The 11,142-nt window shown below is 55.7% G+C and overlaps 2 protein-coding genes across 3 annotated transcripts; one reads left to right on the top strand and one right to left on the bottom strand.

The window, feature by feature from the left end:
- Nucleotides 1-3,427: 3,427 nt before the first annotated feature.
- slc4a1ap (solute carrier family 4 member 1 adaptor protein) lies at nucleotides 3,428-7,679 on the bottom strand. The gene is made up of 13 exons (XM_077730579.1): nucleotides 6,629-7,679; nucleotides 6,367-6,565; nucleotides 6,164-6,292; nucleotides 6,029-6,089; nucleotides 5,752-5,891; nucleotides 5,467-5,627; nucleotides 5,268-5,337; nucleotides 4,999-5,188; nucleotides 4,819-4,915; nucleotides 4,484-4,733; nucleotides 4,270-4,347; nucleotides 4,056-4,199; nucleotides 3,428-3,969 (listed from the first exon to the last, which is right to left on the bottom strand). Exons 1-13 carry the CDS (start codon nucleotides 7,457-7,459, stop codon nucleotides 3,920-3,922), a joined length of 2,400 nt encoding a protein of 799 aa, XP_077586705.1. The 5' UTR covers nucleotides 7,460-7,679; the 3' UTR covers nucleotides 3,428-3,919.
- supt7l (SPT7 like, STAGA complex subunit gamma) lies at nucleotides 5,737-10,548 on the top strand. 2 transcript variants are annotated; one of them, XM_077730590.1, is made up of 6 exons: nucleotides 5,737-5,900; nucleotides 5,971-7,259; nucleotides 8,204-8,694; nucleotides 8,815-9,139; nucleotides 9,353-9,590; nucleotides 10,047-10,548. In XM_077730590.1, exons 3-6 carry the CDS (start codon nucleotides 8,219-8,221, stop codon nucleotides 10,331-10,333), a joined length of 1,326 nt encoding a protein of 441 aa, XP_077586716.1. In that variant the 5' UTR covers nucleotides 5,737-5,900; nucleotides 5,971-7,259; nucleotides 8,204-8,218; the 3' UTR covers nucleotides 10,334-10,548. The 2 variants fall into 2 exon arrangements, with proteins under 2 accessions (XP_077586716.1, XP_077586715.1); XM_077730589.1 differs by having other exon boundaries at nucleotides 5,738-5,900; nucleotides 5,971-7,775.
- The last annotated feature ends 594 nt before the right edge of the window (nucleotides 10,549-11,142 follow it).

Below are 11,142 nucleotides of genomic sequence, written 5' to 3'. Positions count from 1 at the left end.
CTTCTGCCGAACCGTTTCTCTTGTTTGTTTTTTCCCCCCGCTTGGTCTACAACCTTCATATAATTAAGCACCAACGAGCGATTGGCATTTGTCTACATTATTTTTTTCTTCCGTTTTGTTTTCATTCTGTACTATTTTTGTATCCGTGTTTTGGTCCTGCGTGTGTTCGTCATCATCACCACGGGCTGTGATGGAGTGCTTGTTTCGACCAAATGTCATTACTTCTGGAAACAATAATATTAAGTATTAAGAAACCCCCTTTATAAGTATAAGTATTAAAAGTCCCGAAGACAACATGTTTGGAAATGACAGAATCTGAGCGAATGCAACCGGCTTCAAATCAAAATGCACTTCTAAATATTGCCCAAAAAATGTTGTTTTTCAGTCTTTCCATTTCTTATTGAAACAAAAACATCAACATGCCTGTCGCCAAATGTGCTCGCGTTCTAGCCCAAACTCGCACTGAGCGCTCGCTCTTCCGATGGCGTTGAAATCTAAGCGTCTGGTTGCCTCTAAGACTTATGAGATGGGGTTAGGGTGCAAGTTGAAGGGAGTCTATTGTTTTTTGTTTTGTTTCTTTAATTCCCCCTTTTCTACCTTCCTTCCTCCTCCTACTCGGCGGAGGATGCCAGAGGATCTTCTGAATGGGCCGTCGCTTCTATTTTAATGGGGCTGAACTGCTGAGTCATGGACCGTGTCATGACTCATATAGTTGACTCATTTGGAGGAGTTATTTTCTTCTCATATATTCCCTCATTTGATGCCCAGCCAAAAACTGGGACAACACGGTGTTAGAATCACCTGTCCCTTTTAAGAAGGGTCAACGGGCCAGGAACCAGGGAACTCGCCTTTCAAGCTTTGCGCCATAAAGTCTTTGCCGTCGCGGGGGGATGACGGGACGCGACACGGGCGGGACGCGACACGGGCGGGACGCGACACGGGCGGGACGCGACACGGGCGGGACGCGACACGGGCGGGACGCGACACGGGCGGGACGCGGCACGGGCGGACCTCCGACTCGGAAACACGCGACACTCCAGAGTGGCATTGTCGCCTTTGTCGTGTGTTGGACTGAATATAGCAGGTGGAACGGGACTGACTGTCTGTTGGTTCTCTACTCGTAAACTACGTACGTATTTGAAAATAGTGGTCGGGGAGGGATTTTGGGCGTTTCCCCTTTCAATCCGTCACGAGGAAGCTCTCTGCCGAGTCGCCGTACGCGCTCCAAATGTCCACTGAGTTATAAAAAGTCATGTTATAAAACAGGCGGCTAATATGTCCTCCTGCCATCTGCCTCCATTTCGCTGTGCTCCATGACGCAACGGCTGAGTGGGAGTGGATAAACCTTCTGCTCTCTGAGGGGACTGACTGACTGAGCGAGTGGGCCGCCGCCGCTGGAGATGGAGGGCAAACGATGGCGGAAAGAGAAGCAAAGGATGGCCTGGACTGGGCCGGGCTGACCTGGACTGGGCCGGGCTGACCTGGACTGACCTGAGCTGGCCTAGCATGAGCTGGCCTGGCTGCGTCTACAGGGAGGGACGAGGGCAAGAGTCAAGTGCAAAGGCAAGAAAGGCCAGCGACGTGACATGACGTCGTCAACGAGACAAGCGCAAAGTGTCCATCCAATCCAGGAGGCCCGCTGTGTCAGCTGCCAACGGGCCCCTAAGCCCACCGTGCCACCACCGGGGCTTTTCTTCTTGGGGGGCTAAAAGACACTGGCCTTTGGGAGTCTTTTGTACAAAATGTCCTTCAGAGAAAGAAAGACACCTTGGTTTTGGCTGTTAAAAATGGGAACTAAGTGTCTTTAGTCATTGATTTCCCTCGGCTGCCCTGCTCCCGCTAGCTTGCTTCCGATCCCTTCTGTTTCCCCGCTTCCGGTCGCTAGGCAACGCGGGCAATTATACCGGCGTTGCCAAGAGAGGGAAAGGAGGAAGTGGCCTGGCTTGGTCTGTGCTCGCTACCGTCTCTTGCCACCGAGACCGAGGACATTTCCCCAAATACGGGATGAAGTCAAGTTCCCATGCAATCCAATCCAAATGGCGGGGAAGGATGGCTCCTTTCCAAGCCAAGCCGAGCCACTGACGGACGAGCGTGGATTCTTCTCGCCTCTACCGTCGGCTCCAGTCCTTCTCGATTGATAGCTAGCCCCAGCTTTGCCTCGACACCAGAATTGGAGGCAGGGCACATGCATTTGTTGGCTTACCAAATATTGTCTGCCTGCCATTCGCAGTGCGGCTTGCAAAGAAAGGGGGGTTGCTGCCCTCCCGTGGTCCCAACATGCAACATCAAGATACTGAAAATTGGGATCCTGAAATCTAGCTTGAAGAACCCATGTTTCTGTCGACATTTTGCATCCGAGCCCACCCGGCCAGGATACATACGTGCTATGGAAGACGAGCGAACGAATAACCCAAAGAATCTAGGATACTTGCGTGTGGCGTCGCGCCCCGCATGTGATGCTCATTTGACTGACACAATCTTTCTTCTGCCTTCCAGAAAATGCTGCTGAGAAACAAGTGCGGAGGGAAAACACGCAGTGTGAAGATTCGGGTGAGTCTAGCGCCTAATCTTCTTCTCTCGTCAACAGAAAGGCTTTCCAAGTCCGTACGTAGTCTGTAGCAAATGCAAATGGCTGGAAAGTGGGCTGACCAGCGAGCAGTTAGGTTTAGGAGCCCTCCACGACTGGGTGCCTTTCTCATTGAAGGGAGAAAAAGAAAGAAAAAAAAGGCAAAAGGTGGGCGGGACGGACAAGCCCCCGTTGGATTCCAACACCCGACCGGGAGGGCATGTTGTCCGTTTGTTTTGCCGCCGAGGCTGACCACTTCCCCGTGGCGAACGGGAAGAGGCCAAAAGGGCCGCCGGGGGCCCAACAGATTGTCCGATCTGACCCACGCCCCCGTCCATTTTTGTACGCGGAATATCAGTCGACGATGATCCTTTCCGGCATCATAAGAATCAAATGTAAGCGGGGATGATGGTGAGGGTTGACATCTCTCTTCTTTCTTTTCAGACTTTGAGCAGCAGTCGTCCTCCGCCCAGATAGCCGTACGATCCCTCCGTTTTGGCCTTCCGCTCTTTTAGTGCCACCCAGCCGCTCCCGAGAGCCTCCTCGTCGGGCCACGCCTCAGCCAAGCCACTGGACCGACTGATCCCGCACACTCGGGTAGAACAACACAACATGAGTTGAAAAGATTGCTTTCTCAAATGTCAGGCTTTTAGGCCAGGCTTTTAGGCCAGGCTTTTAGGCCAGCCTCCTAGGCTAGCCTCCTCGTCAGTGACGGCGAAAGAACTCCTAAATGAGGTCCACCTCAACGGACCTTATGCAAGTGCCCCTAATGACTCCTAACGGGGTTGCTTAAGCGGCACCGTGCGAGCCGCTTTCCCGGGTGGGCTGGTGGGCGACCGGCACGTCAAAAAGAGTCTGGTGTTGCACATCGACATCTTTATTGCAGATTTTTAAAACAAAATATCCAACTGTGTCAATAGGAAAATGGCCGGCCCGGGGAGCCCACGGACATGGCGAGGCCGGCGGCGGCCGAGCGGCACAAAAAGACAATCTCCTCAAAGAGAGACGGCCGTACGACTGGACTTGCCACGCCGCTGACTGTAGCTCCAGTCATTATCAGCTTTGCTTTCATTCCATCCCACTGTCCAGATGGTCCAAAAAGGAAAGCCGCTTGACATCATCACCCCTGCCTCGTTGCCGAACCTCCCTCCCTCCGAGGAAGCCAGGGGGGAAAAAAAGGAAAAAAAAGAAATCTGTGCCGCTCGCTGATCAAGTGGAGCCAAGAAGAGGACAGCCATACAGAAAAAAGACCAAGACTCCTCTTGCACGGCCAATCCGAGGGAAGCAACGTCAGCCCGGCGTGCTTTCCCCCTCCCCCGGGAGCTCCGTGGACGGACTCCACGCGGCCGCCGCTCAGTAGCCGTACTTGTCATTAAGATGAGTGCGCCCATCTCCGGTCTGACCTGAAAGTTACCCGCACGCCAATGAGGAGCGAGGCCACGTCACCCCGACCGACCCTAACATGGCCAGACGGCAGGAGTTGACTTACCCGCCGGGGGAAGCCAAACGCAGTAATCGGGGTCGTCCCGCGGATACTGAGCGGAGAGCTCGGTGCCGCCGCCGCCACCTACCCCGCTGGCGCTCGGGACTTTTCTCGGCTTTCGGCCGGCGGCCGGACGAGCACCGCCGGACTCTGCGAGGGACGGAGACGCCCCGGTCAAATCTCGGAGAGGCGTCGGAACGGCCAAAAGCAAAAATGTCACCTGAGGACGGCGGGCCGGGAACAACTGGCTTCCCCGCTTCCGTACACGTCTGCCTTTTGCTCCTTTCGGGACTCGGCTCTGATAAAAACAGAAGGAGGAGTGAAAAAGGGAGGGGGGAGGGGGGGTTGTCTACCGTTTTGGACAAAAGACACGTCTTTGCAACTATGACTTGTATAGAAACTTTTTTTTCCAGAAGGAAATGACGCCGGCTTACCTTTTGCTTCCGACTCTGCTTTTTCTCTTTTGTCTCCTAAAGTCTTTTTAGACATGAGATGGCTGGCCTCCACGGGATGACACTCTTTATCTTTAAGAGCTTCCATTTTGTCAGCAGTCATCTCCTTGTTTTCCTCTTCCTCCTCCTCCTCCTCCTCATCCTCCTCCTCCTCCACCTCTCCTCCTGGCGGAACTTCTTCCTTCATGACAAAGAGCTCAGCGGGCAACTTGGGCTGCTTCGGAGGCAACTTCTACGGATGAAATGAAGACCAATGACGGACGGGACAAAAATGACACACGCTCCTATTCCACTGACAAATATTAAAAGGTTTGTACCCCGATGGTGCCGGTCTTCAGCTTAAACTTGCTCCCTCCCTTCATGGCTCCGAAAAGCGGCAAAGCTTTCTTGGCTTTCTGGGGCCCGGTGTGGTCACTGCGGCACGTACGGAAACTCCTGTCAATTTCGCAATGGACGGCGGACAACGAGAGAAAAGCAAAGCGTTCCGGGGAACGGACCCGGGGAGCGGCGAGGGCAGCCGAGGGGGCCGAGTCAGCTCCACCAGCTTGCGTAGTCTCCCGGCATCTTTTTGCAGATGGGCCACGTGCAGGTGGAGCTTCCTCCGCTCCACGGCATCGGTGGTGGCCTGGCCTCGCACGGCGCTCATGAAAGCGTCCAGCGGGTCGTCGCTCCAAGAGCCGCCGGCATCTGGGCGCCCACATTTTCAACCGGCGGAAAGGCAAAAGGGCCGCTGGCCGGCCCGTGGTGGCTAGGCCAAAGCACTCACCTTTCCCCGGAGCGCCCAGCTTTTCCTGCGTTTCGGCCACCTCTTTCTCCACCTGCGATAGCTTGTCCAGCTGCGGACGAGAGGAGTCGCGGCCGTTGGCATAAAAGTCAGAGCACTCGATTGGAAAGGTCATGGCTATCAAAATGGCGCCGCCAGGACCGACGAGCACTCGGTGGTGGTGGTGGAGAGCCGAGCTTACCAGCGACTGGTGCGTGTCGGGACGCTCCCGCATCTTTCCCGCTCTTTTCATCCTGTCTTTCCTCTTCTTCTCCACAGTGCCCGTCCGGTCCAGGAAGATGTCGTCGTCACTGTCGTAGTAGTCTTGCTCTTCCCAGTCCTTTTTCTTGCGCTTGCGGGACACTGCGAGCCAAGCCACGGTTAGTGAGTCCACCACAATGCTAACGCCCACCACCCCACCGGCCACCCACCGGCCACCCACCCACCGGCCACCCACCCACCGGCCACCCACCCACCGGCCACCCACCGGCTTCCTGACGCAGCACTCCTCGGGCTTCCAGCATCCTGCAGGCCTCCAGGCAACACTGAAGCGCCGCTTCCTTCTTCTTGCCCGCGTGGGTCACCTCGGCGACCAGCTGTCGGCCCGAGGCGTCGTCCAGCGGCAGCCTGAAAGAGGTGGCGCTCGTAAACGCCCGGCGACCTCGGAGCGCCGGTCCGATGACAATGGTCTTCTTTTTTTTCCCAGGGCGAGCCCCGTCCCGCCGGGGGAGGAGGGGACGCTCCACCCCAAGCCGGACACTCACTTGATCCTGCAGAGCCAGCTGCCGTGACTTTTGTCTTCGTACTCAAACTCCAGCTCCTCGCCTGCCGTTGAAAGCGGTGGAATGGAGAGTGAAAAAGCATTCCGGGCGCGGCCCCCCTCCGGCCAGGCGCCTTACCTTCCCGCTCGTAAAAGCCCTGTAAGGCTTTTTTGGGGTCCTTCAAGTACGCCGCCTCCTGGTCTTCGCGGAACTCCGTTGAAAAAGGATTCTCCTCGTTGTCATCCTCTTCCGGAAGATGCTCCTCCTCTGCGGAGACGGTGGACGGATGGGTAGACAAGCGGACAACATGGGACAACTGGCGAGGGTCATCCAAAGCTCACCCATCCCCCAAGAACAGCCGGCGTCTTCGCCGGACAAACTGCTATTGGCGCTTTGTCCGTCCTCCTTCTCCCCTCCCTCCTCTTGATCCGAACCCTCTCCCATCATTCTCTTCTCCAGCTCCGCCCGCTGTTTCCTGCCCCGCTCCCTCAGCTCGGTGACCGTTAGATCGGACTCCTCTTCCTCATCCGATTCTGGACCCTGGAAGAGAGATATAAGTGGATGAAGCAGTTTTGAGGAGGGGGTCCAGCCGCGGGAACCTACCTGTAGGACGAAGAGCCTCGTGCTGCCGCCGAACTTGAGTACGTGCCCGACGCGGAGTCTGACGTACGTCTCGGGAGGAATCTTGTTCTTGTTGAGGACGGTGCCGTGCGTGCTGCCCAGGTCCCGGATGTAAAAACCTCTATCGCGGTCGACGGAATCCCCGTGGCCGGCTTGCCGGCGGTACTGGATGATGGCGTGGTACCTGGAGATGGACGGGTGTTCCAAGGAGACGTCGCACACCGGCAGACGTCCGACCGCAAAGAAACTTCTGTGGGCGAGGGGCACTTTGTCCACGATGGTGCCGTTTTTCACCACTTCGAGGGAATAGGCGTCAGCCGGAGCCGCCGTGCCCCAATGCGGCTCCGTGTAGGGCAGAGGGGGGAACTTGCCAGCAGGGGGCACCTTGTGCTTGTTTGGAGCTTTCGCCACGACACTGGCGCCGTCTCCTCCTCCTCCGCCCCCAACCCCGGGCGCACCCTCCGGCCTTTGGCCACCGTCAGGACTACTTTCCGGGCTTGGGTCACTGTCCGCTGAGAGCGAGCCCTCACCATGAACGTCCGGGACTCGCTTACTTTCTTTCTCAAGGGCCGCCTCGTCTCCGGCTTTGAAAGGGGCAGCAACAACGTCCAAGGTAGCTTTGCTAACCAACGCAGCGGGTTTTTTAAAAAGCGGCGCCGTGTTCAGCTGAACTTCGGCTAATTCTTTCTTTTCTTCTTCTGGCTTATTCTCGGCGACCGAGCACTCTTCGATTTCCATGACTGAGTTAGTGTCTCTTTCATCCATCTTCATCGCGCCCGAGTCAAGCTGCTCGGAGGTGGGGGCGGCGGCCATTTTTGTTTGGTACTAGCCGCATTGTGCTCCGTTCCGGTCTACAGCGATACACCGTAAAAATATATCTACTACAAAAAAACTATTCCAATGTAAATAACCACGCGAAATAAATCGTTTCGAAATATTTGAACCAGATTAAACCAGAGCACTAACTACTGAGCTACTGTCATACATTTGAATTCCGGAACCATTCTTTCATCACATGTTTTTGCCGAAACATATTCGCTGAGACATTTCTTGTTAAAGCTTCCAAATTAGGACGGAGCTCGGACGTCGTCGTGTGTTGACACATTTGCAAATGTTTCTTTGAAAAAAGGTGAGCACAAATGTGATGTTTGTTTTGTTAACCAACCAGGTGCGTTTTAATGTGACGTTCAGGCCAATTTTTGGCTTCTCGGCGCATCGAAATACTTTTCAAATTGAACGGAGTAGCCCATTCGCCGCGTTTACCATGCTGAAAGTCTCGAAAAGTATTACATTGTCGAAACCCAGTTTCGACATTTGACTCACTTATTTAGATTTTTTATGCACGAAAATGGTTTATTTGAAATGCGTTGTCTTGGGTGAGTTTGCATTCCCCTTGGGGGATTTTTTTCTTGTGTGACTTTTCCTTTCAAACTCATCGGCCGCCATTGATAGCGTTAAGCAGGCACTTGAGTCCGCGAATAATTCGAGCACCCTTCTTGAATGGCTATTTGTCTAACCCTAACCACAGCGGCGTGTCTGCCTGTCGCCCCATCTTAGCATCCATCCGCGTCCATGCGTTACTGGGGCGAGATTCCCGGGCCCTCGGGGGTCCCCGCCGGCCGCGGCTCCTTCGATTTGCTGCAGCGCGAGTTCCGATCGGTGGAGATGCAGGATCCGCCGCTGCACCAGCCGTCGGCCCGCCGCCCGCGCCCCACCACCATGCTGGACATCCCCTCGGAGCCCTGCGGCCTCACCATTCACACCGTTCAGCTTTGTCAGCACATCCGCCGCCTGCGCGGACTTCTGGCGGCGGCTCAGGGCCAGGCTTCGGCTCAGGGCCAGGCTTCGGCTCAGGGCCAGGCTTCGGCTCAGGGCCAGGCTTCGGCGTCTTTGGAGGCGGGCGTAAAGCCGGAGGACCCGGACCCCAATCTGCCCTTGCGCCCGCCGACCCCGCCGGGCGTGCCCGAAGACCTGCTGCCTCCCGACTGCAAAGATCCTCGCCGACCCTTTCAGCTCCGCCACAGCGACCCCGAGAGCGACTTCTATAAGTGAGTGAGTCCCTTTCAGAGTCGTGTTGGCGCCCCGTGGCTCGGAGGAACGTTTTGATGTGAAAGCGTGGGTCGGGAGAAGAAGGCTTTCCCCACTGAAAGGAACGTTCCCGCCAACAGGGGCAGGGGGGAGCCGGTGACGGAGCTGAGTTGGCCCTCGTGCCGACAGCTCCTCTATCAGTCGGTGGCCACCGTCCTGGCCCACGCCGGCTTCGAGACGGCTCAGGAGAGCGTGCTGGAGACTCTGACCGACCTGGTGCACGAGCACTACCTACGCCTGACACGCCTGCTGCGGGTGGCCGTGGACCGGGAGGCCCGACTGGGGGCCGCTCCCTTTCCCGACGTGGTGGAGCAGGTCTTCCACCAAGCGGGCGTCGGTAGCGTGCTCGCCCTGCGCCGCTTTTGGCAAGTGCGCATCAAGGACTATCACAGCTACATGTTACAGGTGAGGGAAGGCGGGAAGGATGCAAAATTGGACCAGCGCTCGGCCGACCTCCACTTACTCCGTGGATTTCATTAATTTTTTTCATTTTTGTTTTGGGAGGCTAAACCCCAGCCGGCTCCGTCGGTCCTGTCCGGCTTGTGAATGAATTCCAGGCCTACATCTAGCCTCCACTTTTGTAGTAACGAGTATAAAAATGGATTTTCGCTCTCCCAGGTCAGTAAGGATCTGTCGGAAGAATACGAAAGGCTGGTCAACCCCGAAAAGGCCGCAGAGGATTCAAAGCCCCCCCGGATCAAGGAGGAACCCGTGAGCGACATCTCCTTCCCCGTTAGCGAGGAGCCGGAGGCCGACCTGGCGTCCGGGGACCAAGCCTTACCCGTGGGGGTCCTCGGGGCTCACGGCGAGAGGCTCTCCGCCGGCCTGGATGCCGACCCTTCCCCTCACGCTTCAGGTCAGTTTCCTATGAAGGATTTACTGTGTTTCGTATATGTCTCGTATATATTTTGATATATGCAGTATTTGTGGCAACAACAACAAAAAATCATGTCTGAATCCAGAGCGCGCACCAATTAGACTTGTCCGGTATGGACCTGGCTATACATTTAGGGGAGAGCCGTCGCTCCTCTGGGAGGGAGACGAGTCAGATGAGTTGGCTCGGGCGTCCGATCAGGATGTCCCCCGGAAGCCTCCCTCGGGGGGAGGCCTAGGACCCACCGGGGAGACTACGTCTCCCGGCTGGCCCGGCCGGGAACGCCTTGAGATGCTCCCGCTAGAGCTGCATGAAGTGGCTGGGGAGAGGGAAGTCTGGGCCTCCCTGCTGAAGCTGCTGCCCCCGCCATCCCACTTGGGACAAAGTGAAAGAGATGAGATGAGCCCTCCTGATGCTTTTCTTGTGCCTCAATCCTAGGTGGCGCCATGGCCAACAGCTCGCCTTTGTGGCCACAGGTGAAAATGGAAGCGCACGATAACGAGGACGTCCAGGGCGCCACGCATCACTCTAACCCTCACCACCTGGGCGGTGACGTGTTCGAGGAAGGGGGCCCCATGTCCGGCATGAGCGCCTCGGGCGGCACCGCGGCGCCCTCTCCCGCCGCATCGGACGCCAGTTACGCCTCGCGTTCTCCCGACTCCCCGATGAGCGCCTCCTCGCCCGTCTTCAACCAAAGACCCAAGAAACGAGCCAAAAAAATGTGAGTGACGGTGGGAGGGAAGCCTTTTGACATTGGGCTGAAAAACTGAAAGCCGCCACTTGAACGGGGCGCATTTCAATAAATCGACCACAAAGTCACGTGGTGGCGTTCCCTTTGCGATTTGCCCTAATGCCGTGGCCTGTTGAGCGCCAAACTGTTTGTGTCAGATACAAACGCAACTAGTGTACCTTTTACCTCAATAAAGCACTATCAAACTTAGTTTTGCTCGTGCCGTCTTTGAAAAGAAAAAAACCGTTAGCGGTTAGCATAACATACCCTAGCTTAGTGTCATGCTAGCGCTTTTCCTGAGGAAGTGCCCTATGGATTGACAAAAAAAGAAAATACGTATACATCGGCGACGTCCAAGTCGTGGGGAAGCCACTTTCATCTGGAGACCAACGTTGCCGTTTCCATCATTCGCGTTGGCCTAATTTCCATTGGGGGGCACTGTTGGGTTGCACACGCGGCAACGTCCATTCATCTGACTATCTACATCCGTGGATGAACATCTTTCCTAGCAACAAATGAAAACAATCACTTCTCTGCAGTTTATCTTTGACCCAAAAAAGCTTGAAATCCACCATTTTGAGCCCTGTTCACGACAGCGGCTTATGTGAAAGACAATTGCTTTTTCTCAAAAGGTGCTTTCAAGAATGCAGGTGATGGACAAACGTGGTCTAACCGCAACGATTTCCCCGCATTCTGGCCCCGCCAAGGGGGATCCATCTGTTGGGGATTCCAAAATAAGCCCGTAGGCGCGTCGCAGCATGAAATAGAGCGAGTCAAACCACACATCCGTGATCAGGGATGGGA

The sequence above is a fragment of the Stigmatopora nigra genome, chromosome 13 (genome assembly GCF_051989575.1).
Source record: "Stigmatopora nigra isolate UIUO_SnigA chromosome 13, RoL_Snig_1.1, whole genome shotgun sequence".
Classification (NCBI taxonomy): Eukaryota; Metazoa; Chordata; class Actinopteri; order Syngnathiformes; family Syngnathidae; genus Stigmatopora; species Stigmatopora nigra.
This window is presented reverse-complemented; position numbering and strand designations above follow the sequence as displayed.